The 27,890-nt window shown below is 34.1% G+C and overlaps 2 protein-coding genes across 5 annotated transcripts in view; one reads left to right on the forward strand and one right to left on the reverse strand.

Moving 5' to 3' along the window:
* LOC129265428 (collagen alpha-1(XV) chain-like) overlaps window positions 1-4,545 on the forward strand; it is a 31,134-nt gene extending 26,589 nt beyond the window's left edge. For all 4 annotated transcript variants that reach the window (XM_064102138.1, XM_064102139.1, XM_064102141.1 and 1 more), the window contains one exon: window positions 169-4,545. In XM_064102138.1, coding sequence (XP_063958208.1) covers window positions 169-197 — 29 coding nt within the window. In that variant the 3' untranslated portion in view covers window positions 198-4,545. The remainder of the gene's footprint in view (window positions 1-168) is intronic.
* Window positions 4,546-6,916: 2,371 nt separating this feature from the next.
* On the reverse strand, window positions 6,917-27,721 carry LOC129264822 (ras-related protein ORAB-1). Its single transcript, XM_054902768.2, has 7 exons — window positions 27,406-27,721; window positions 20,225-20,297; window positions 19,515-19,562; window positions 18,507-18,554; window positions 14,243-14,338; window positions 12,534-12,665; window positions 6,917-12,080 (listed from the first exon to the last, which is right to left on the reverse strand). Exons 1-7 carry the CDS (start codon window positions 27,426-27,428, stop codon window positions 11,880-11,882), a joined length of 621 nt encoding a protein of 206 aa, XP_054758743.1. The 5' UTR covers window positions 27,429-27,721; the 3' UTR covers window positions 6,917-11,879.
* Between the last annotated feature and the right edge of the window lie 169 nt (window positions 27,722-27,890).

Here is a 27,890-nt window from a genome sequence, read left to right on the forward strand (position 1 = left end):
ATAATAGATGGGATTTTATTGTGATTTGTAAGCTTTACTGCAATGTTCAGTGTTGAATTAGTCTTGTACGATTTTTCTGTTTTATGAATTATTGTTAACTTAGCAATGATTATTTCTTTATTTCTATCCCTGATCATTTGTCTTCTGTCCAATTTTCATCACATCTAGCCATCAAACAAGAATTGAGTCGAAGGTAAAGAAAGCAAGTGACCACGTCCAGGCCCTTCCTATTTTATCGTCCACCCTTGGTCTTTCGCTTGACTCTTGGTGACCGCCAGATGAAGATGGATAAACTAATATCCAAGACAAGACTCCGGGAACTACAGTTTGGTACCAATACAATGGGAATGTCACTGTGTAATAGACAGTAATTGATGGAGATTTACAGAGGAAAGCACTCTGCATCGACACATGATTCTTGAGTGTAGAAGATGGATTCATTTATTATTCAGACACAAGATTTGCTGACTTATTTTGCTACCTTATTTTCATGATTATATGCACACATGGCTGTTCTCCTGTCATTTTATTCTCAGTTTTATAGCTTTTCTCTTTGAATGGCATTTATTTCATCATCAGATATTCTGAGTAAGAAGATGTGTCTAACTGGAGATACTCTGCTTTAAGCCATTAAAAAATATCTTGATTCTCATAATTTGAGTTAACTGTGAATCCTTTTTTTTTCATCTCTTGTGAAGTGAAAAATATGAGAATAATTAGTTGCATTAAGGTCTAATTGAGTGTAAGGCTGTTTTATAATGAATTCATTTAAAGTCATTATTGTCTTTTAGAATTTTTGGGGACACCTTATTTAGATGATCACATATTCACAGTTACAATCAGTGCATGTGTTTTCATAATGTTGATTAATAATCAGCATGTTATTTTTTAATGAAACGAGTTGTGAAACTAATTTCTAAATATATCATCTGCATGGGAAAAATCTATTAAGTATTTGATAGTATTAAGAGTTTGATGAAAAATGTTCAATAAAATCTGTTAAGATTTAGCCCCAAAACCTCATGATCTCTCATTAACACAGTATGCGAGTCAAGTGATTTTAGGTTTTGGAATTTTCATGTGTTTACATTTCTTGTCCATTTTTCAACATTTGGTTCTAAGATTTTATTCTGCTCGTGATATATGAAAGTTATTGATTTCATTCTCCTTTCCAGACAATATTTGTGTGTATGTGTGTGTTGTAACATATTTTATATATGAATTGGTTGTATCCATGAAATAGTCATATTATTTATGGATTTGATACCATTTGATAAAAAAATAATAGTTGATTAAATTTGTTTCCTTCATGAAATATTAATTCATCTTACTACATGGATAACTAATCCATGAAATATATATTGGTATCATTTGGGTCTTAATTATTCATTTTCAATACATCTATTTGTATGTAAATAAAGTATCATATCCACAATGCAAAATATATTAATTTTTTGTTAATATCATGGAATGAAATGAATTGAATCATAGATTTCATTGGCTTCATTTTACATTTTTGGTATAACATATCTTTGTATAGACTGTGTGTTTTTATTAAAGAATGTTTTCATGTTGCATTTGCCACAAAGTTACAGTAATCATATCACTCTTCTATTATCTTTAAGGTTTTGGAATAGGAGGGGGATGGGTAATCTAGCATTAATTTTGAAAATGGTGCCTATTTTTTAATACAATGTTGGTATTACATTTGTTTGATTGCATTATTTAGAAGAAAATTTGAGACATGGATATGATGAAATGAAAGCCAAATGTGTTCTTTAAATGTAACTTCAGTTTGTTTTGACAAAATCTTGGCTTATTATTAGAACATCTAATGTAGAATGGTAAAAGAAAGGATCTTTTGTTTTGGGTTGAAAAATATCATTTTAATATGAAATTTGTATATGTCTTGTATTTATTTATGCAGCATGTGAAACAACTTTTACTGGGAATAATTTGCCCATGTTACTCCTTGTACATTTATTCATGCATTTTACAAATCTACCCAATTTGCTTCTAATTTTGAACATATTTTGGCATATATCTGAGCAATACTAATTATATATGAATATGAGCCAATGTTTTTTTTTCTGATTTCATGGTAATTGTGATGTGTATGTGTATATGTTAATGTTAATCAATATGAGTTTGTAGAGAAATATATATATATGCTGGAGAGAAGGTGAAAAGCCATTTCCTCTTCTAAATGTATTTATAGTTTAGATATATGTACATTTGATATATGTCCCTCCCAGTTATAGCCACACATTCTCTGGATGGTTTTAACTCTCATTAGAAAATTATATCTTGATTTTGATTAATACATCTGATGATATTCATGGATAACTCATCAGTATATTCTAGACACCAAAAATTACTCCAATTCAAGTCAAATGTGTTTTGTAAAAATGAGTGATTGTTTTACATTTCCACATAGTCAATTGGGCACATTAACTATTGCACTTCCTGACAGATTATTCTTTAGTAACTCTCGATTTTGAAACTGCAGGGAGGTCCTAAGAAGCTTTGTAATCTAATAGATTAATGGAATTTGTAAGAGCCTCACGAAGAATAGTGTTTGTAAGATTCTTCATTCTTTTAGATCTCTTCTGATTTAATATAAATTTTGTTATATGGACAATCAAAGAAAATTAAGAAAATTATGAACGTGTATAGAAATGAAAAGTGGAATTTGGTCTCAAGTGGTACCTTGTAAATCTATAATTTTTAAAGAAGAGGCAAATATATTAGTGAAAATAAAAATGTGGCGATATATATAGCTAGGTAAATTGTACTGTAGAATAATGTAGCCAACTTGGTGCAGCTTTGTATCATAGCTATAATCTCAGCCCATTTATTTAGAGTGATATGTATATTGATCATGTTACACTATGTGTCTTTGTATGTTTTTATAGGTATGTTTGGAGGAATTAATAATTCTGGTGTGCAGAAATTTGTCTTCCTTTTATGTCTAATCTGAACACAATTTTGGAAGGTTATTTCTGAGAGAAACGTTTTATATATATTGTATTTTCACCAAAAAAAAAACACACACAATTACTAATCATGGTAAAATCTACTTTTAAGAATTAATTTTATGTTCACTTGTTGATCATAATTTTTGTTATTCCAATTGTAAAGCCTACCTGAGTGTAAGGATAGTGCATTTGTTAGGAATACAACAAAGATGGCAATTGAGATGTAATCATACTTGTATGGAGGCCAATTTGACAATCAAATTCAGCACTGCTAGAATTTCTGCATTTTGGACAGGACACTTGAGAAAAGTATTTTAGTTGCTGATAATTACAATTCTACCATTCTTGATGAAATAATAATTCATACCCTACCATATACAGAGATTTCATAAAATCAGACTTGCAGTTTGCTGGAACTTTTACATTGATAGAAGTAGGAAGCAGTATTTCAAAGGTTTGTAATTATTTTTTTTCTTGCTGAACTTGAATTGACAATTTATCATTCCAATTTTTTTATCACAACTGAGTGTTCCCGAGTTTCGTAGCTCCCACATCCCCTTTTAAAACCAGATGCCTTAAAAATTGTGATATTTGCTGCAATTATTGACATGCAAGTAGGAAAACTGTGAATTAGTTTGAGTAACTAGTAATTGATGTTTGGATTACTATGAATAGATATTGTATGAGAAACATGAACAATGACTGAGCCAGGTGTGTTAAGGGGGAACTGGTTATGATTTTTTTTTGTATGTTATTTTTCATATAGAAAGTGAAGGTATTTTGTGTGATCTGCCAAACTACCGGTATTCATCCCCACCTTTACATTTAATTCCAATTTGTAGGCACATGTTACATCAAACTGCCATCATAAGGACAGCTCATTTTACTTAAGAAGTGAAGTATTATGACCAGCCTTGGTATTGAGATCATGGCAACTTATCAGATAACAAGGATCCACATAGTAAGAAAAAAAACAGAAATAACTCGCACAATTTTTTCCAGATGTTTGTATAATAACAATATTTTCTTTTTAAAATCTGGTTAAATGAATTGTAATCCAATCTAACACACACTCAGTATCAAGTCTATTGCCCTGGGTGTGTTTGTTGTAAAGGTACCTCCTGTGGGATAATTTTTGCCATTGCCCTCGCTGATGACTATTATTTGTATATTTCATAATGAAACAGAAGATAGAATGAAAGATGACACAGTATGGTGAAAAGATCTTTATAAAAAAACCAGCAATCATGAACCCCTCCCCCTTTCATACTCAATGCATCATCATTGTTAATGAAGAATTGTCTTTAGTCTGCTAAGTCTATAAAATGCTAGTCTGTTACCTACTTCATACAATCCTCATAGATATACTTCTCACTAAATTGATGAATTCAGAAATAAACTATTCTTGATTGATTATGCAATGTTTGTTTAAATCTCGTAGTGTACCTAGCTGTCCTAGGTTTGACTTTGTCTCGTTTACTATGTACATGCTGTAGTTGACTGCACATCAGCTGCAAAAAAAAATATTATAGAAATAAAGTCACATAGCTTCATTTTTGCTAAGTAACATTTTGTGTGCTTTGTTTTCCTTTTTGTGATTTTGAAAAATTCAGTAACTAGTAGCTACAGTCTTTTTCAATAGAATTCTAAGAACAATAACATTTAGAAAAATTATCCTAAACTGAAATTGATGCATTTTGGCGAATATTTTGTGGTTGGTCATGGCTGACTGTAAAATGTATATAATCATGGAGATATTGATACTGTCGATATCTGTATGGTATTAAAATGATAGACAGTGATGATGTTTCTTCGATTTCAAGCAATCAACGTCCCACTCTCCACTGATCTTTTGATTGAGATATGATTGAGAGTTATTGTGGAGTGGCTCAACATAGATTCCCATTCTTAAAGCCACCTCATCCCCTCCCCTACATATAGATAACAGTGAGAATAGCTTTGAAGTTACACGCATTTGGGTTGTTTCACTTGATTTTACAATACAGTGACATGGAGAAAGGCATTATTTGAGAGAGGTATCAGATGATAGCACACCTCACTGTTCACTCTGTGTTTTAATTATGAAAATATTTTTGTTAAAATCATCTTTAAACCTTCTTTAGCTTTGGTACAGGGTCAATAATGTGAATTATTAACCGTATCAGACATCTGAGTAGGGCAACTTTAATACATTATTGCCTGCTTAAGACTGGGATCAAGTAGTCGGTCTATAAGTTTGAATTTGTTTAACCACTGACAAATTTATTGCCCGCTCAGGAAAGTCTAAGAAAAGGCGTGGAAAGGTAGCGGGCAATACGGCAGAGCCAACATCCGGGTATTCTACGCGTTTTTGAACCGCGCAGTGCTGTACGTCAAGTCGAGACATATACTGCGTCCCTAGGCCACGGACGCGTCATGTCAATTGCGTCACAATGGTAAAGTTCAGAGGCCCAGTCTGCTCAACATAGATTCCCGTTCTTAAACTGTAGAATATTTAAATTTTCATGATTTTTGCTCTAGATGTCTGATTTGGTTAATAATAGCAATATTGACTGGCCTGGGGGCAAAAGGACATATATCGCCCTCACTAAATTGATATCACCCTCGTCTACGACTTGGGCAATATAAATTGAGTTTGGGCGGTCAATGTGGTATCGCCCTGAGGCCAGTCAATATTGCTTTATTATATTTGAGTATCATCCAACCTACCAATCTTAATAACTTTTAGTAGTTGTTATGATCTTTTATTCAACTGCTGATTCTATGCCAACATTTCTTAAAACATATCTAGACCCCCTCTCTCACCAATACTTTATTTTCCAGTAATAGGGCTCTTCGAACAATCTAAAACTTCAGGATTTCAAAATGAACCTACAGACAACTAGAAATATCACTGAATGTGATTAATACCACCACCCTATGGTGTTACCATGGTAATGCAGTTTCCAACACATGAAAATGAATCTTGCATGTCTTTACCCCAAGATGTTTATTTGTGCCTACTTTCATGAGCATTGGCTAATAACTGGGGATGTAGTCTGATCCACAAGTATTTTTTTCCTGGATTTTTGGCCATTATATGTGGTTACCATAGCAACATAATTTCTGACCAATTCAAAAAATGTTGTCTTGCACATCTTTACCTCAACACCAATGTGTGTGCCAAATTTCATAATTGGTTAAAAATTGAAGTAGCTCTGATGCGCAAGCTTTGGAACCGCCTGACATGTATGCCAATTTTTCCCCCTTTCAAACTTTAGTTTGGTGGGGGTATAAATATTTACTATCCTTAAATTTTCAGCCCAGTCCTTGCTTTGGAATAGGTTTTATGTCAATCGGAAAAACTATGCAGATATTTTTTTTTGATCAGGTAACCGATCAAAATAAAGTTCATGGAAAATCGCAAGATTTATAATGAATTATACATTTTCATACCCAGGGCATCCACATTCATGTAATCGATCAATGAATTGGAATAGTCAGAGCCACATTTTGGAAGATTTACCAAAGCAAAAGACGGTCTTTAAGCATGATTTTACTACTTACACATGTAATATTGTCTTATGTTTCCATACTATCAAATCTACAAATAATACAGATAGAATGTGCATAAATCAACCTTCCATAAGCTTAATATTTGCCCAAGTCTAAGCAATTTTTCATATAAGATTAAATGTTGAACTTATTTATATGGTCCCAATAGGTTCTGCTAAGATAAAATTCATTTCAGTGTTATGGTTGATTTCTGGACTTGCCAAAATCAAGTTCTTGGGTTTCACTTGGCCTTGAACTAAATAAAAATATCATATTCCTTAAACCTTTTTTATGTAATTGTTATATTGAAAACACTCCCATCCAACCCACACACACACAAAACATCCACAATAATCGACAAAAATCACAAATACTCAACAGTAATAAAAAAGCAAACGTGTTGATCGAGATGCCACATCATGTGTTGTGTTTATTTCTGTTATCTATGAAATAAACCGCCATAATTACATCAGCAGCTTGTACTGGATGGATGTCACATGACAGTCATGTGACGGTCACATGACAACTTCAAGATGTTTATTCTTCATCTTTACTTCTCCATCAAAAACTCTACCATTTTTATTATCTCCAACACTTCTTTTTATAATGTTCCAAACCTGTTCTTAAGAGACCTTACATACATATAACATTATAAATCAGTACACTACACATTTTTTTTTCTGGAAAATGTTCATCATAATGAAGCAATTTTGACAATTTTTATGCAAATGCAGAGAACAAGTCTGTACAGATATAATTGACATAGTAGTGATAGTAATAATCAATAAACAAAAATACACCAGAGTAAAATCCCCAGATAAAGAGAGAGAAAAAAACACACTTCTCAGTACACATCACTCAAAATTGCTGACTTTCAATTTACAAGCTATATTAAATTCATCTACAATTTGGTATAAATCTGGAAAGTTCCTAAGACTGTACTCTTTTAATCTCTCCTTTTTTTTTTACAAATCCATTAACACACAGAGAAAAAACTGAGAGTCAGCAATTCCAGTGCACACAGGGTGATGACATGACTGACTTCTCCACACGTAGCTGTACTGAAACAAAAACAGATCGCTGATTATTACATACACATATCCCTATCAAATGCTCGTACAAGAATTCTATCTAATTGTTGGGGGGAAATCAAAGCATAAAAAAGACAAGGAAATCTCTATGTCCAGTAATCTACAAGAAACATCTGAATTTTTAGCAAATTATGATATATAACTATAACTACTATTACACAAAATGCAGTAAATAATTATCTATATCATGTTATATATTTTAACAGTGTACACATATATATAGTAGGTAAGTTGTGATAAAAGCGGTTATTGTACACAAAAGCATTTTATTTTGTGTATACAATTTGAATCACTTTCATAAGACATTTCTCACTCTTTAATTTAGGGATTGGAAACGGAAAAGTGAAGGAACAAATTATTGGTATGGATATAAATACAGATGATTTAATCAAATTCACTCCATTTTCTATATTTTCAGACAATTCTTTTATCTGCAATGAGTCAGCATCCCAAGGCTACAATATCTAACTACTACTGCCACTTATCTGTTATTCATATTATTATCAAGAATATTTAACAAATCTATGCTGTTGAGCTAAGTACATTGGGATGTCTTGATTACACAATTATGATTTACAGAAAAAAGAGCAAATATTGGAATTCTCATTTTCCCACCAGTTTGACACCAACAGACATTTCCTGAAAGTCAACAAATCTGTTATAGTACATTGTACAGGAAATAAGTAACATAAGTTGTGAAAGAATACTTGTCCTTATAATTTTCAGAATCACTGCTCCTTCCATTCCTTCATACTTTGGTGGCAGTTGAGCAGAAAGTAGTGTGATGTAACCCTGATACCCCTTTCATAAACCCATCCTCCAATTATCCGCCTAAGAGTAATGCGGATAATTCAATAAAAATTGCATTCACAAACTCCGAAAATAATCCGCACTATTTTTTACAAGCGCCCGACCTGAATAAGGCGGATAATTGTCATGGCAACTGCACACACCCCCTCTGATGGGGTTGTGTTGGAAAAGGGTGACCTTGTGACCGCACCATGGCAATTATCCGCATTACTTTGGAAATGCGTTCATAAAGTCAAAATCTGGTCCCGATGCCGCTATTATGCGGATAATTGCAGCATCAAAATAATGAGGATAACTCTGGTCCCGCTCCGATTTTACGACCAAATTATGCGGATATTATCCGCATAATTGGGTTTATGAAAGGGGTATTAATCTGACTTAAAATGACAGAGTACAGGCAAAGGGGGGGAGATGTTTTCATTAAAATCAGAAAAGATATTGATAATTGCTGTCGGTTATCACTGAATTGGAAGCCCGCATTGCTAGTTTTTTTCTGTACATCTTAGTAAAGGGAATCATCTTAGTTGGGAAATTTGAAAAGTCCGGAAATAATCTCAATTTCATTGAACTAGCTGTTCATGGAGCCATAAGAAAAATAATAAGGAAAACAGACTGTCATAAATGCATATAATATCATGAGGGAATATAACCAAACACTGAACATGTGAGTTGTGCCCCTTCCACTTCTAAACCAATGATTTTTCAAAATTAACACAATGTGCAATAAGTAATTTGTATCACGATAATCAAAATATCATCGAAGTCTCCTGATCTACGTAGTTCCCTTTTGTTGTTGTTATTGTGATTTAAAATGGAAACCATGAAAGCGAAGTGGCACAACAGGCCAGAGGATGTTCTGTCTCACAAGCCTCATCTGTGCATGATTTAATGTACACTAGAACGGTTGCAATATATAGCTACACAAAATAGTTGACATAAAAAACATGTAACCAGTATGGTCAGTCTAGACAAGACAACACTGGTGGCTGCATATCCTTCATCAATGATTTGAAATTTCTCTGCTTTGTTACAAAAAGAAAGGAACAAGAATAGACCTCCACACAGACATATAAAGGCTTGTTAAGACATGAGGTATCAACCCCATATTTTTGAGTGAAAAGCCTACGGAAAAATGAAGCAACATAACAAGCTGTCAAAGCAAGAGACGTTCTCTTTTTGCTGCCCCTCTGCAAAATGCTTTGTACATAATTGAACAAACATATTGGACAATAGACATAAACACAAAGGTATACCTGTGTGGCTCATTGGACAGCTTTTTTTTTAATTCGATCAGGCTTGTGTGGCCGATGGAACAAGAGCAGCAAACGACAGGGTAGACACACAAGTACAGAATATCCATATTAGTAGATGTTCACTGGCTAAACTTTACATATCTCAACAATAAACATATTGCGGGCACTGCCACTGCATGTCTGAACAAGCCTCAAGAATCAATAATTCTATCTTTAAAAAAGTACAGAGAAATACAAATATAAATCTACTCCTTACTGATAAATTAAATTCACTTGGCATATCTATCTATCTCTCCATTCATACAAACCATGTATAAAGCATCTCAATCAGTCATCTGTACAGTTTGTACATGGAAACATAGCACATTAACATTGTGAAATATTCTATAATCTATTTACTTTTGTTTGTTGTTGCAATACAGAAGGGAGTATAATGAAGACCAACTGCTTTTTTGGATATAAATATGTGTAAGCTTTGAAACAGTTTGGTCTTGGAGCATAATCTGTACATTCTCAAAACACAAATCCAATATTTTGACTTAAAAAGTTAGTAGAGCCAACCACCATGGCTGACACAAAGTACAAAATAATCTATTTAAGTGTTTGACATTTATACCCATATAAGTTACTTGTTAAGAATTGGGATAACTGATGACTAATTATATCAATATCTATATTTGCGCTCTGAATGGAAGTACCCACAATATTGCCCTGTACTGAGCCATGCATATATCTACGGTTGCTACAATGTCAAATCTGTACACTCCATTAGCAAATCCATAATTATTTAAGCCATCGAAAATATCAGGACATGATGATGCCCTCTCAGTAGGTCAAAACTTATCAATTTTCTTCTTTATTTTCAAAGGCTCAAACAATGCATGGTGTGGTTAAAAATAAAAAAACAAACAAACAAAATCGATAAAACAAAACACATTCTTGAGTGATAAGTCCCCTGAATAATTTCTACATTATTATGGTTTCAAAATGTATGCCACACTAGACTACAGTAAAACAAGTTTTACTCAATAATTATTACTTAGAAGCATTCCAACAAACAAGACAGAGGGAAAATAGTAAGAAGACAGCATTAGGCCACATGCTTCCAAAAAACAATAATATCTTCATCGTGGAATGGTACAAATATATCCAAAATATGTCATTGAAGCAAAGACTAAAAAGATGAAGAAAAAAAAGCAATGATTAATAACTAATTACTGGTATAAGTATATATATATCATATATAATAAAGTGTATTTATACAAGGATGTGCACAAGACTAGGTTTTTTTATCATCCACATTTCATCATAATTACATTTACAACACATTTATAGTTTCTTTTGTGTATGTTTCATATATCAAGGAGCACATTATTTTTGAAGCAGAAAACAGATAGATTGTCCAGTTTCTGGTGCCAGAAACTGGACAGAGTAAGACTATAAGTGGTTTGCTCTGATAGACCCATAGATGGATGATATCAAGGAGTAATTGGGGGTGGTGAACCAACCAACTAACTGTCAAAGCAAAGGGACTTTCCACCAACAAGTCTGGAACAGGGGACCGTTACATGAAAGTTGTCAGCACCGACAAGATATCTTTCTCCAGAGCTTCTAGGCCAATCAAAAGCAAGGACTTCACTGAAATCTCTGGAAGGGGAAACAGGTGTGTGTGTGGGCAAACCAGAAGTGTCTAGAGCATATGGTTAGAGGCAACGCACAATCTAATCAACCATACCAAGCTAGTCAGATTGTATGATGTTCATTTACTTCCTCTAATTGTAGATCCTTGTGACCGTGACTTTTTAATTAGTTTACCATGCTCACCTGTTGTTATCTATTCAATCATACCCCACTGAATGCTCCTAAATTCTGCACAAAGCATAGGATGATATATACCTTGATAGACTGGGACTTTCCACCATGAAATGCTAGCAATCGCATTAATGGAAATCACTTACACATTGGCAGAAACAAAGAGCCAGAGTGATCTTATACTGTGCCAGTCAATTCAATCCTAGGATTCTCTTCATATTTCTCCCAACAAAATAATTAGTATAAATAAACATATCAAAATAAAACAAAATAAACGAGTGATATATTCATTCTATTGGGATTTTTAATCATTATCACTGCCTGCCCCAAAAGGACACAAAATAATTATAATGTGTGTTATAAAGCTAATTAAAATAAAGAAAAAAATAGTGCTAGATCTATTAAGAACAGCAACCACCCCCACTTGGTTTGACTGGCGTGGTGCTAGGGTTAATCTTATCATGTGAACTGCCTGAAGGTACACTGCCTGGTCCCATCCTGTTCTTGATCTCTGCAGCCATTGTCATGAAAGCTTGCTCAACGTTAGTGGCATTCTTTGCACTCGTCTCTAGGAAGGGAATCTCAAGTTGATCTGCATATTCCTGTTGAGAGGAACAAGGGGTGGAAGACATGAACAAGAGTAAGAGACAAATCATCAAGGCAATCGGTAATAAAAAAAATGAAATTTTACCAATTAATTTTTATCTCAGACTATTATTTCCTGTTTCAAATTTGAAATTTCTTTAAATTCAGGATTTTGTATTCAAAATGAACATTCATCATTTGATTATCTATACAAATGCAAAGTATGAAAGTGTCAAAGTTAGAACATTGCTATTTCCTATCAAATATATTAATGTTCAATTTGTGGCAAGCTGGTACAACCTGGACCCTGTCTAATAACATTGAATCTTACTATAAACGTCAAAGTACCTTTATATAGCAAACTTTCTTGTAATGATATTCCAGTTATTGTGTCACTCAAATTCAGGAAATCAAAGGAAAGACCATGAAACCGTTATCACTCTGCAGGATGTGAATGAGTAGGTACATACCTTTGCTGTCGTGTAGTCTACTACTTTCTTTGTCGTTAGATCACATTTGTTGCCTACCAGTAGTTTGTTGACGTTTTCTGATGCATATCGGTCAATTTCTTGTAGCCATTGTTTGACATTGTTGAATGATTCCTAAGAAAATAAACCAATTACAAAATTTACAGGTCATAATGCATTATTTTTAACAGTAAAATTTGTGCCAGAGTAATAAAGGAAATAATCTGTAATTTCATCAATTATTTTCCATTGTAAGCTTTGCAGGTATGTGAAACAATCAAGTGCCTATTCCACAATTACCTGTTAGTTACCTTAAATAAAAACTCAATGTTTTACTACCACTACAATTCCCCAGCAGGAGGCAAGAGTAAGAGGCATTTCAAGTAAATATCATTTTTAACATTTTATCTCCTGCCGAAATAAAGATATTCATGTATATGTAAGTCAATTAGTCACCGTGAAAGAATATTAAAGGGATGGTCCGGGCTGAAAGTATTTATAGCTTAATAAATGGAGTAGAATTCACTGAGCAAAATGCCGAAAATTTCATCAAAATCGGATAACAAATAACAAAGTTATTGAATTTTTAAGTTGAGCAATATTTGTGAAAACAGTTGTCATGAATATTCATTAGGTGGGCTGATGATGTCACATCCCCACTTGTTCATTTGTATTTTATTATATGAAATTGGGTTTATTCAAATTTTTTCCTCCAAGAACTAGAAAAATTGGATTGACAACTGATTTAGTGCATTAGATATTTATTGCTGCAACTTATTTCATTATAAGGGAGACATATTATTCACACAAGTATGAAATAATGAAAAAAAATATGATTTTATGTAATAACATAAGAAAACGGAAAGAGGAGATGTGACATCATCAGCCCACCTAATAAATATTCATGACGACTGTTTTCACAAAATATTGCTAAACTTTAAACTTCAATAACTTTCTAATTTGTTATCCGATTTTGATGAAATTTTCGGTATTTTGCTCAGTGAGTTCTACTCTATGTATTAAGATATTAATATTTTCAGCCCGGACCATCCCTTTAAGAAAATCCATTAGATCTTGGAGAATTGTCATCACATCATCACAGTATGGTATGGCAAGGTTCAAGCACACCAAACATGAAATAATGAAAAACTAGCTGAAAATGAAATAAAGGCAATATTACTGCTGAAAATGAAGTCTCTCATATGAATAACCACATGCGGGTATGTGTGTTATTTTACTTGAAAGAAAAGACTTGTCCGAAGAGAGAATGCTTTGTAATTTTGCTAATTACATTATCATTTATTTTCTTTCACAATCATTAAGCAAATTAATTTTTTTTAATCAAGCACGTCAAATACTTGGTATTTTTCTTGGGTCATATTGAATTTGTTTTTATTGTTATCACAGCTGGAATTCATATTTGGAAGAGGTTTCTGAAGATGCTACCTTATCAGATGAGGATTAACATATTCGCTATTGTATTCCATACTTTCTCAAACAAAAATTATCATTTTCTACTCAATGTTACATGCTATTTCTTTAAATATTTCCATAATGAAATAATATTTTAGTGCAATTCCATTGAGATTAATCTTCAATACATTACATAAATGCTTAATTACTGAAAATATTACGAAAGCTGTTATGAAACATCTTTTCATGAACCAAAACTTTTCTATAAAACTGACACTTGAATAGGTATAGATAATAACCTGATCTGTGACATCATATACAACTATGATTCCATGTGCTCCTCTGTAGTAACTTGATGTGATGGTTCTGAACCTTTCTTGACCTGCTGTGTCCCACTGTGATGATACAGAAATAAAAAAAAAAGATATATGATTATGACTAGATATAACTTTTTCATCTACAGAGTTACACAGACAAAGATGCTGAATTAAAGACAATCTAATCTCCTCCACTTGCACACCATGCAAAAAAGGGACTAATTTACTTTATTAGAAAGCTCTGCTTTTCTTCCATGTTATCTCTGACTCATTATCCCAATACAGAAGTCTTGAATTCTAAGATCAAATAGGAAAGTACATGTATTTTACAAACAATAAAAATAAGAAAATTATATACCACAGCAAATACATATACAATAAATTAGAGAGAGGCTGCAAGTTTGTTTTCTATGCAGGAACACTATTCACTAATCACAGTGGTTTCAAGATACAAACTTTAAATTTATGAGACTCTGTGATTTTCCCCCCAACTGGAAGGGTAGTGTTTCCAGGTTCTGCTGTAAGAACCACTGATAAGATTCTTGATAAATATGCATGTAATGTCAAACATGTTTCAGGAGTATTCTGTGAAATGATGCCATGTTAACACAACATGGTCATCAAGATACAGTAGGTACCATATGGCAGGAAACCTTATGTTATACAAGGTATAACATGCATTCAAACAAGCTTTTATATCTATTCCATACCAAATTCACTAGTACCTTGGGAATGTTTGACTTCATCTTTTCCACACCCCCCCCCCCCCTACTTAACTAGGCTCCATATGATTTGAGGAGTTTAGGATTTTCCTTCATATAAAACAAAAACTACCCTTTTCTTCTATCTTGACAAAAGCAATTCAATTGCAAGTACAGGCTTTAAATTTATTTTTACAGGTTCCTATTAAATAGCAGAGTACACTTGACCTTTAATACACAAGATAATCAGTGCATGTACATTGTACATTGACACTTTACATTTACTGCCTTGGTATACAAGGAAAGAGAAATCAATAGATCTGCTTCAACATATGTTTTACTGTACATGTAAGGGAACCAGATTTATTATTTTTTCAAAGCGATGGGAGAATAATTGCACATGAACATGGAGAAATAAAAATTCAAACATCATCCATGAATGCAACCTAATTTTGGTGTTAAACATACTTCCTGTAATAAATTCCTTCCTGACATAGCAGCTATATTCACATTTACATTATCTACACTAGTCTAATTTACACATTAGCAGTTTGCATGTAGGCCTAATCTGCAGCGTGAATATTGTATTTTTTCTCAATGAACAGAAAAGACATTAATTGCTATTTTAGCATCAATTTTTTTTAAAGAAATGACTAAAAATCTGGGCAGAAACATTCAGTTACATGTATGTGTATAGATTCCACTTGAAATTCAAAAAGCATGTACAGAGAAGCAAATTCAAGTAATGCACATGTCCACAAATCACTGTGCACAGCTGTGTGGAAAGATGTCAGCATGAGTCAGTGTCTAAAATCTGTAATCATTTGAAATTTTAGAAGTCACCAGAAAACAAAATATCAAAGCAGATGATCCCTTGTATAAATCTTTCATGGAAATCGAGTAGGTCAACAGAATATTGACTGTTTTGATCAGTTCCATGCAAATTTTCTTTTAGCTGTTACTACTTAACCTTACATGTATCTTTAAATGCGTACACGTACAATGTCCCCATTGTGATGATTCATTAACAACTGATGACAGTAATAGGAAATTGTACATGTCTACTTCCATAGGATCTGGCTCAATTTTAGTTTCACTATTCAAGTACAGTACTACTCTATGATTGTGTGAGTGATTTGTGCTTTTACATTTTGAAGTGTTGTGGTTGTGTGGTTGTACATGCTTTACAGCCATAGCTTTCCTTCAACAGGATATAATTGTGAAATTAAAACCGCCATCATATACAGGACAGAAATTAATCATTATTGAACAGTGTATACATTGTACATCTCATTTTCGTTGTTGACCTAAACATCTAGATTACATTTTCAGTAAATGTACAATGTACATGGAAGAAAAAATAATGTAGTACCGTAAGTAACGGTGTATTAACCGCACCTTTTTCTCGGCGGGATATAAGCAAAAGTCGGGGGTGCGGTTTATCCACGGTGACGGGTCTGAGCCCACCCGCGTAAACCCTCCCGAACATGTAAGAAGTCTGCCAGTTCACAACACATCGGGTGGCCGGGCGTAGCCGCCCAGGGCAATGTCGTTTAGAGGGGTATGGGCCGCGGGTAATGGGAAGCGATTATTACGATCTTAATCAAATAGTGTCCATAACAAATGCACCCACCTTCATGACACTAATTTCGACTTTATTCTCGATTCAAAGCAGCGAGGTTCCCTGGCTAAGTTCAAAGAGACGCCAAGCATTCTCGGTAATAATTTGTCACAGCTGAGCAAGAGCCGAGAGCTAGCTTGCGTTGTATTGTGGTTTTAGTGCGACTTAAGCTGGCGCTATTCATTTTAACCCCTCAAAGTCCCGTTTCGCGCCAGCTTATTTTTTTCTTTCCTGTTTGCTTTTCATAAGATACCATGTACACCGTGCACCACGTATGAGAGAGACGGCACGAAGCCGTAAAACAACTGGAAAAAATGCCAATTTCTTTATTTTGTAGATGAATTGATCAAGAACAGCAGATTTCCGCATACCGGTAATCTCTTTGAATACTTTGAAATCTTTAACTTAGTTTTTGTTTCTTCGTACCTCAAATATGCATGTAAATGTGAGAAGGATTTTTTTTTTTTTCAGTCCAAAGTTGGGGGTGCGGTTAATACACGGGTGCGGTTAATACACCGTTACTTACGGTACTATAAACCAAATTAAGAGAAATGTTAACTGGATATTTTGTATACATGTACATGTAGATCCCACCTATTGATAAATGCGTATGGAGTCTAGCCTCTATAATTCATGCAGGCATGAAAGGGCAGATTATTAAATCCACTAAATATCAAGCCAGTTTAAAAAAATGCTTACATTATTTCTTTAACTTGAATAGATAATCATATCATCACAAAATCTATTGAAGCCTGCACGTATAAGCTCATTTCAAACTGAAGCGAATCACATTTGTTTCATAAATATGGTTCTTTGCCAAATTTAATGTTGTTCAAAGTAATTACAAATAAAACATTGTATGACTTTATAGATTAATAGAATAGTATTCAACTATTTCAAAAATGAAACAAACCTACTGTACAAAGAGAAATCTATACCGTTATTGTATTTGAGATTCACTGGCAGGTCGGGGGGGGCAAATCCGGCCCGTGCCCCTTCCCCTTTTGAGAGACATTATCAAAATTTGTCATTCTTATATGCCCCCCCCCCTTTGAAAGCGAGGACCTTCTTTTTTTGCTTGTCAAATTTTCCAGGGACGAAATGAAATTAAATTTTGGGTGAAAACCTTTCTTTTTTTGGGCTTGACAAATTCTCTTAGGACACCCAGTAAAGGGCCAGTATCTACCAACAACATATAGGAAGACTAACCAATGGAATTCCCAAGTATCATAAAAATATTACTAAGTTTCCTCAAGTCCTATCACCAGGTATGATATTCCCATCTGAAAAAAAATCTGAAAAATAGCCGACAGTCGCTAAGTCACCACCGAAGTCCGAGGCGCCCCGGTCAAGAAATCAAAAGTGATTTTTCAAGGTGAGTCTGCATGATAGTTTTATCATTTGACTTTTAAAAAAGCAGTAAAAGACAGCATAGGATTGTTCTTGGGCAAAGGGTTTCATTAAAAAAATAAAGAAATGACAAAAAAAAATTAAATAATTAAAGATATGTTTTTTTTTTAATGGGAACAATATCATGTCTGTATCAACCCTATCAACAAGAACCAATTTCAGGTTCTTAATGTCCTAATCTATCCAAACTGATAAAACAAATCAGATAAGATTCTTCCAAACCATGTACTGGCAATACTATAATCATTCACGATAACAAACATGTCATAGAGTATACCCTTACGAAGGAAAACATGATACCAGTCAATAGCAGTATCTATCAACCTTTAGCTAATGGTACATATCAAAACAAAACTCTTATCTATGGAACAGTTTTTCAATGGACAAAACTTTCAATATGAACCTATTGAGCCATTTCTATCTTCTGTGATTCAACTACAGATTTCTTTAAACATAAGCTACACATATATTCTGAACGCAAGTTTGTTGGGGAACACAGAGAAGTGGTACTTACTATTTGAAGTTTGATTACTTTGCCATCTAGTTCAATCGTTCTAATTTTCTGTGGAAAAGAATGAAGATCAGTTATTATCAACAAAAATCAAGATATTTAAAGAATACACACAAAAAAACTATGAAGGTAGTCCGTTCTCTCAATTTCAGTACATATCCTCAACTTTTACAAACTCACAAAGCATGAAGCTTTGACTGTCACCTATGCGTACCACAAATATGCAAAGTTGAAGAAGTATTTTTTTTTTAACAGAATGTCCTGATAGAAAATGGTGGAATAGATCATGATAAATTTTGACAATACTAATCCCCATGGTGTTTACACTAACATGTATACATACATGTATATGGTAGGTTTAGGGTATACATATATATTATGTAAGCCTTGAATTGTGCTACCTCTCATCTTATTTCAAACTAAAAGATGTTTAGATGCAAGAAAAGAGTATCAATGTAGTATTAAGGAACAATCAACTCAAATTAATGGATCCTACACTTAGTTTCACACTTATTCAATAGCAAGGGTGATAAAGGGTAATCACTCTCGGGGGGGGGGGGGGGGGGGTTTACTCGAATTATAACATGATACCTACATGTACATGTATGTGCCACACCAAAGTAAAAAATATGGGACTCTGTAACTAAATCTTGGTTTGGATCAACGATTGCTTCATGATGGGTGGGCACTAGAACAACTACAAGTTTGAGGGTCTCCGGAACGGGGAAAAAATAGGAATTTCTATGGCTTTCTAAATTGGTTATGCTCTGGAATGGAAATTTAGGCTGAAAATGGGGGCCTCAACAGCAGCACATCATATCATGCATTTCTACTAAGTGCTCCCCTCATCCCAATGATTAAGTGCAAACTATGACATCACATTAATGACACCTGAAGACAAGCCATTATCTCATAGATATACTGGTAGTATCATACATGTATTTGATGTTGGATTACATAAAAACTTTGCAATGTTACAGTGATCTGGTTACATGCCGATGCTTTACTTACAAAATCTACTCCAATTGTACTGATGTAGCTTTCTGTGTATGTATCATCCTGTAGAAAAACAAGTAGGTAATAAACATCATTCACAACATGCCAATAAAATTGTAATTACTGTATCTTATAACCAACCAATAATTGCTGAAAATCAGTGAAAATATTGCCCTGCAACCTGTATGTAATTATTTTCAGAGTTAAGTGATTAGGGTTATTTTTAACTGAATGTCAACTTGGACTTGAAGCCACAATCAAATACCATTTTATAATACACATCACAGTAAAATCATAAATAGATCAAACTCAGAAGACACATGGTATTGTACATGTATTATGAGGAAATATTCCTCAATGAGATTGTATTTTCAAAATGATACCGACTAAATCCAGGTTAATAACGACAATTAATTCCTTAAGCACTCTGCACATTGGATTTCTTTTAAACAATTACAATGCCATGCCTTATAATACATGACCCGTAATCAAAACTATGGAAAATAAGAACATTACCTATTTTGTTTAATTTTGGTAAAATGTCATATTTTAATGAATAGAAAATTGAGACACAATTATCAACAGTCTCTAGGAGCATCTACAGCCATTTGTCTTTCCAAAGCTCTCTAGATTTAAAGAAAAAAAAAACAGTACAATGTAGTAGACCTGACTGTAGATAAAACAAATTGACAAACTAATATTGTGAGTATGCAATTTATACTTACTGCAAATCTTAAAAGAAGACATGATTTGCCTACACCTGAATCACCAATTAAAAGAAGTTTGAACAGGTAGTCACTGCAAGAAAAAAAATAGAAAATCAAATTTGAAAATATTAGATATACAATGTACAGTATGTAAATGCAATCATGTATTCTCATTTGAGTTCAAGAAAATGTGAATGTGATACTGTGCATCTTCCTCATCAAAACGCATCACACAGATACATGTCTACAACTACATTGTAAATGTGAAGAAACATGAGCATGAATGTAACTGTTTGTTTTGCAGAAGAACATTAACATGTAAATGTACAGCATCATATTTCATTCATGTACAGTGGTGTACATGTAGCTGCACAAATTGTAGATGAAAAAAATGTAAATTTCTTGGTCAACTCCCCTTTCAGCCTAATATGTATACATCCATTTCAACTGGGCAGAAAGATAAATGTAAAATAAGATTTCAAATGGGGTTGAAAAAAGCAAATTCCATTCTACAGTATGGTCATTATTCAGTGATCTATTCACACAAATACATATTCATATTTTTTTCATACCCAGTAATCATTTCTCTCTTTATGTGCTGTGCCTATTACACAAACACATTAAAGTAGAAACTAAATCCTAATTATTTATCACGAAAGCTCAGTCCCATGCTCAGTTTGCCACAATATGTAAATCTAAACAAGGATCTATGAAAAAAAAAAAAAAAATGTTATTTGTTGTCCATAGATAGGGTTAATCACCTGTGTCCATGAAAAATTTCAAATAGCGTAATTTACATGAATGTACTTAAGCAAAAGTGTGAAACAATTAAATCTAGGCCTACTTCATGTTTTCCATGGTGATTTTGACCTTGCTATCATAATTCAATAGAGAGATGATGGTAGAGATTATCTGTAAAAATTAGCACTGCACTTCTAGTAAAGGGATGATTATCTAAGTACTGTACATGTATGCAACAGTGCGAAACCACTTGTATGTAAATGAAGGCTATAAATACAACTCTTACAGTATGAAAACTGTAGCTCATGTTCAAGTTTGATCTATTTATTTTCTCAGCAATAAACATATAGAGGAATGGCACATAAAATGTAAGAAAACAATTTTTCTTTTAGTTGTACAACATTCCCAGAAAACATTGACAGAATCAATGCACATGGAAATCACCATTAACTGATTTCTTATAGTTTTAATTAGATGTACACATCAACAAACACCAGCAAACCAGGCCCCCAAAATATTTTTTTCAGGGGCTACCTTTATCAAAGATACTACAAGGTGAAGATCGGACAGTACATAGAGCACGCAATGAAATGCTTGGGAAGAGCGCCCTACAGCGTTGTGTAAGTAATTACCTTTTTTTACCTTTGCATATCACGATATGGTTGTGTACAAAACATGAGAGATATGGTGAAGGGGGTGAAGGAATAGACGATTTTGACATTTTAAGAATTTTTTTTCTTCAAATATTTTTTTCTTAAATTAGAGGTTGATATATTTCAGAGTTTTCTGGGTAATAAAAAGTGGAATTATTCCCATACGCCGCCCTTGTGCCCTCTCCCAAATCCCTTCTCTCATTTCCCCATATGTTTTATACACAGCCACGTCCCGATGTGCGGAGGTTTACTTACTCAACACTAGTGGGCGTCCTTCCCCATGAGCATTTATCGAGCGTTTCAAAAAATCACTGAATTGTCCGATCGTCCCCTTGTAGTATCTTTGCCTTTATTTACTTAACATGTACTGCCTAAACCTGCAACCTATATGTAGCTCTATCATTACATTTGGGGGGCTCAAATCACTAAAATCCCTGTGGATATATATTTTTTTCCCTGCAGCAAAAATAAAAGCAGGGTCAAGGGGGAGGGGAAGGGGGGCTTAGATTAAGACTAAAGAAAGAGAGAAAATGAAAATACCTAGCTTACAATGTACTTGAACCTTTTAACTTTGCTTTAAATTATGTTACTGTAGTTGAATTTGGATAATATTAAAAAGTGTGGTACAGGCAAAAAAAATCTGGGGCTACATTGTACTTCTCACAACTTTCTGCCTAAATCTGCAACATTGGATAAGCTTTAACATTAATAAATTGGGATTTTCCAGAGCTCTTTTTTCCCCTGGTGAGGTACATGTACTTGTACATGTGTGTGTAGAGTACATGTATGCAGTATATACTATTCACTTCATCACAACCTTGTGAGTCACAGGTTTCCAAATAAAATACAGTCTGTTCACCTCATTGAGTTCAAACCAACCGTATACATATACATGTACATGGAGAGTCTAAAACTCTCACCTGTACACGTGCACACAACGTAGAATGTACATGTACATGTAGATCATAACACATTCAAAAGCACTCATTGCTGCATAGATATACGTATGGTATAAAAATATTAATTTCTATCTTTTCCCAATAATTGTAAACATGTACCTGTATTTACAGCTGATAACTTAGAACAAACATGAATTGTTTTTAATACATCTTTGCAAAATTCAAAGATCTCTAAATAATGTCTCAGTGTATGTACATACATATAGCACATGTTCAGTATATGTGTAACTAAGAATGTACACAACGTAAGGGCTTTATGATCATTACTTAATAAACACATTGTCTTGAGTGTTTCAATGCACTCACTATTTTATTAGTTATTTTAAAGCGAACTTTGTGATATCAACAGTGTTTTTCTGAAATTCATGCATTGATAAGTCATCAAAAATAATATGATGAATAGGCAATCAATGGAATTGACAGTGCAACACAGGCATGAAAATTAAGTTTTTAAAAAAACACTGAATTTTTTTTTTTATAGTCTCAGCGATAGAGTGGAGCGACCGAGCCGGGGGGGGGGGGGGACATTAACAAAATCAAAACAGTGCAATCTACAATGTTGTGCATTCTTTCATGAGATTCCCCACCATAATAAACATTATATTTAATATAAAATTATGCTTTCTTTGTCTTTAGTTTTCATTTCTTCTTTATCATGTACAGCTGATTATAATCCCAGAAAATGCCATCATGAAATATCATAAATATACTTCAAGATTGGTTCTACTCACATACATGTAGGTCTACATTGTTAAAAAGGACCATTGATAACTTCTTGTTAACAACGAATTGCAAGTATTAGTGCAGACTATCTAATACGAAAAGTTCTGTGCCTGTATTCCCTGTCATGTGGAATCAAAAAGACGGTGCACACTCGCGAAGCCGAAGGTACAGTAATTGTAAACAAGAGAATTGATATTTGCATGTCCATATCCATGACCATGATCACATTAAACTTGGCAAATAACAATGATAATAAAAAATAAAATAAAAATTCCACAAGGTAGAAACAAATCTTATCTCAACCACGAATGAACGCAAGCACACACAAGTGCCTAGCCGCATGGAAGCTCGATTGCCCGGCGCAACTTGCTCAGGGGAGCCAGCACCTGCACGATCACAACGGGGTCGGGAGCTACACTTTGCGATATTGTTCTCCACATAACCATGCAGTGCAATATCTATGGTAGCGCTAAAGATACAAAATTCGTACAAAAATGGGATATTTTAATATCCACTTTTATTTTTGTTCGGTATATGGAAATTTTTTCCAAGTAAGAAATAGGAAATTTGTGAAAACGCAGAAAATTTTCATACCTGATAACTGGGGAGTGTTTCATCAACATTTTCACCCGACAAGTTGTCAAATCTGACATCTTTCTCTGATGTTGATTGGCTGAGAGGTACTGTTACTATGGTAACTGTCGGATAAAACAGGACTTGTCGGATAAAACGTTCGACAAGTCCTTTCATGAAACGCCCCTCAGGTAATGTAGGAGTCCCTTGCAAATTGGCAATGCCATGGTCAGTTGCATTCAGAGTTGTCACCAAGCAGGGCGGCATCGGGCAGAGCTCCCCAGCTTTCAAAATCTCTGCCTGGTTCTCAAGGTAAATTTCAGCCTTGCCGACCGGTTCGAAAAAGAACAATTTAGCATTCCTAGATCTTAAAGGGGAATTTTACCCTGACTATAAGGTGGTTTTCATGAAAGCACAAAAATTATTGAAAAATACTGGAAATGCATAGAAAATAAGAGTTATAACATTTCTTTCGGGTTTAATTTGTGATGTCACGTGTAATTATCTCTCTGAATTCTTTGTTCTAGTGTCTAAATGTTGCTGGAATAAAGGGAGCTACCAATCTTAATTTTTTAAACTATGCTATTTTATCCCACAACAATCAGGAGCAATGGTAATGAATTTTCAAGTAGTGATTAAAAAAAAACAGTAGAGAAAAGAGAATGGTATAAATAAAGAGGTGTAACCATAAGTTGTTGAACTATATATTAAATAATTATCCCCCAATATCTCTGTTATTCAGTTGAGAAAAAAAAGTCTTGGCCCCAATTAAAATACCCTGGCACTGCCCCAAGATCAATAGGGCCAAATTGGTTATCATGCCCAGCTGCATTAAATCCACCAATCCATGTAAACATGTACATGTAGTCCAGTTACTTGTTTTTATTGTCAAAATCTATAATTCAGTTCAATTTTAATGGAATAAAACACATCAAGGGGGAGGGGGCGAGGCACACTGGATAATGTGTGGTGGGTATGTGCCTGAGAAAGGACACACGTTTTTTTATACTCAAATTCCAGGCTCCCTGGAAGCTCTGGGATTGTAGATGATTTCTGCTCAAATCTGAGCATATCTCAGATGTTTTGTTTTGGTTCGAGAATGCACCACTAAAAGTGACACAAACAAACTGCAAAAAAATAGGTGCATACCCACAATTACAAGATCACGAAGATAAATGTCCCAAGTGCTATCTAGGATCTAAGGTGTCAATCGCATGCCATAGTTTAAATGCAGGCAGTAGAGATCGCTAGTTTACATTTTTAGTAATTTGAAATATATGCACAAGCATCAGGTAGCATTATAGTAGTGGTGGGCTATACAAGTACACGGTGAAATTTTTCTCAATGTTTCAAATCACGGAGAGGACCAGCTCCATAAATGCAGCTTGTGCTACCTTGACACCCTTTTCAGAAAAATCGGTCTACATCACTCGGTCAAACATTGAGGGGTGCTGCCAAAGAAATGATTTGGGGCAAAAAGGTCATTGACCCCCACCCATTTTTTTAATTGTATATCTCGGCTTATGATTTTTGCATTGGTTTCTATGTTATTTTGGACAAGGAATTCATGTTTAACAATAAAAAGATGTATAACTGTTGTCTTTGTACTTAAAATTTAACCCTTATTTAAGTGGGGAGGGGCCCCCTCCCCTCTCTTGACGAATTTCGTCATTACGCCACCACAATAACTTTTTTACTTCGCCGCTCAGTGACTTTTTACTTTCAAGCCTTGTGCATCTTACCGGGTACGCAGTTTCAAAATTACCCAACATTTAGTAAGTGCATGTCAGACCCAAAATTGCTCAAAAATGTAATTGTGTACAAAGTCAATGCTAATTGTGTTTTCAACCTAAAAATCATAATGTAGGTTTATATTTACTTTTGCTGGTTTAAATTAATTTATTTTATGTTATTTATGATTGCAAACAGTCCACATCCTGGATTGCATTGCTAAAGATGATCAACAGTGTTTTTGCCTTTAACTTTCTTTATATGGTAAATTGCCTATTCGTCTACTGCTAACTCGTCCACTCATCATACAGTCTAACTTCATTTAGTATGATGCCATTCCATCCATAAACATTTTGTCTATCAATCATTTGGTTCAATAACCAATTGGTCCAATCATCACTTTGTCTAATCACCAGTTCGTCTCCAGCCATTTAGTCTCATAATCAGTTGGTCTAAAACCCAATTTATTTTCCTTCATTTCGCCAAATTAACACTTACATGTAGTCCAATTAGCCCAAATGGTATGGCCTAAATGGCTATTGAACCAACTGGTTATTAGATGAAATGAGTGGACGAAAAGGCAATTTAATACGTGATTATTAATAATTATTATTATAATTATTCATAATCATGTATTAAATTTTAGTATTTGTTAAATAATAATTTGTATCTATAAATTGTTCTTCAAAACGGCATTTTGTAACATCGCCAATCGAATGTACGTCATAACAAAGCGGTTCAAGGGTCAGACCTATTGTATTTGCTTTGTTGACAAATGGATTGAGGGATCTACACGAGATCGGTCTGGTAAGAAACCTAAAAATTTTCACTTTTTTATTAACCAATTTTTGGAACCTTCATACGCATTTGGCGTTTGAAGGTTTAAATATCAATAAAATTCACCCGTACAAACCGATATCACCCTCTAACTATGGATTTCCTAGGGAAATCCATCCAGGTGTCTAGGTCTCGCTTCTCCGTCTATGGGAATAGTGTCAAGGCTCCATGATGAAGTTTGTCAAAATATTTAAAAAATATCATCATGGAGTCCTCAAGGCTAGGTCCCGAAGTCTGCGCACCTAACGATTTGAGTTAAGATTAAACATGGAATTCTTTTTATTTCAAAAAATCTTTCAGTTAATAATGTTCCTTATAAAGTGTACCATATATCTCATACAAATTTGAAAGAAATATAGGATTTTCTTTGAAAAAACCTCGGGCAGTCATTTTCAGATTGAAAAAAAACATTCAGTTTGCACACGATTCGGGTATTTTTTATGAGAAAGGCTGCATTTTGAGGCAGTCACAAGAAATGCCCAAAATTCCTTATTTTTCCACCATCTTGAGTCGGATTTTTTAATGAATATCTGTCTATGTGTTAAGTTTGTGTTTGTTGCGTATCTTCTCTTACTAGAATCGCGCAGATACGTGTGTGCGCAGACAAGGTCAAGGGGGACTGCGCAGACTTGAACTTGCCATCTACACTCACACTACATTCTTACACTACAGACTATGGTTAGACATAACTCGCAATAAAATTCAGTCGGCCTAGACTAATGTAACATAAGATTAAGAACATTAGATTTTAGAAGTAAGAAATGTCATGCTCTATTTTAGAGGCGTCGTACCGATGCACGCATACTTAGTGCACAGCAGACAGATGCAGAACATGACAAATCCTATTCCTTTAAAAAAAATCAATCAATGGACATCGACAGACTTGCATTCACTCACTCACATTCACATTCACAAGTCAACACGCAACTCATCATTTTTCCAACAAAATTAATGTTATTCTGTTCTTAGTATCAATACTTACTACTCCGGATTCATTGTGGACATGACAGGGTAGATCCACGTATGTTAGAAAATGTGTTTTAATTACACTTAAGATGAATAGAAATGAGTGAATAATTGTGATTACACCGGCTTTTACAATCGAGGAAGTTTCAATATGGCTGCCTGTACATTACGCTATTTTTACATTCAATTTGTACACAGATAATCCGTACGTATGTGTGCGTGCGCTTTCAAAACTGCGCTGGCTGCTGGCATGATCTCTAGCTCTCTCGTATCATCTGCGAGCTTTGTATACAACTATACGTATATTACCGGTACAAGTTACTCCACTGTGCATTACTACATGAAATAGGGGGTGTATTCATTGGATAGAGGTGACGTCATTTGAATACGACGTGGCAATCAGCTGATAACATAAGAAAAACTTGGTCTGATGTGTAAAACTAGTATATTTTGAATTACGAAATTCATTTTTCAGAACTCATCAACCTTCTACTAATTAGA

This window comes from Lytechinus pictus, chromosome 7 (genome assembly GCF_037042905.1).
Source record: "Lytechinus pictus isolate F3 Inbred chromosome 7, Lp3.0, whole genome shotgun sequence".
Taxonomy (NCBI): Eukaryota; Metazoa; Echinodermata; class Echinoidea; order Temnopleuroida; family Toxopneustidae; genus Lytechinus; species Lytechinus pictus.

What these genes read in the sequence shown, in the direction of transcription:
- LOC129264822 (XM_054902768.2), bottom strand. Translation starts at nt 27,428, where the DNA reads ATGTCCACAATGAATCCGGAGTA. An exon ending in GTACAATTGGAGTAGATTTT is followed by an intron (nt 18,555 to 19,514) that starts GTAAGTAAAGCA and finishes TCTTTTCCACAG; the next exon opens with AAAATTAGAACGATTGAACT. An exon ending in AAGTAATCAAACTTCAAATA is followed by an intron (nt 14,339 to 18,506) that starts GTAAGTACCACT and finishes GTATCATCACAG; the next exon opens with TGGGACACAGCAGGTCAAGA.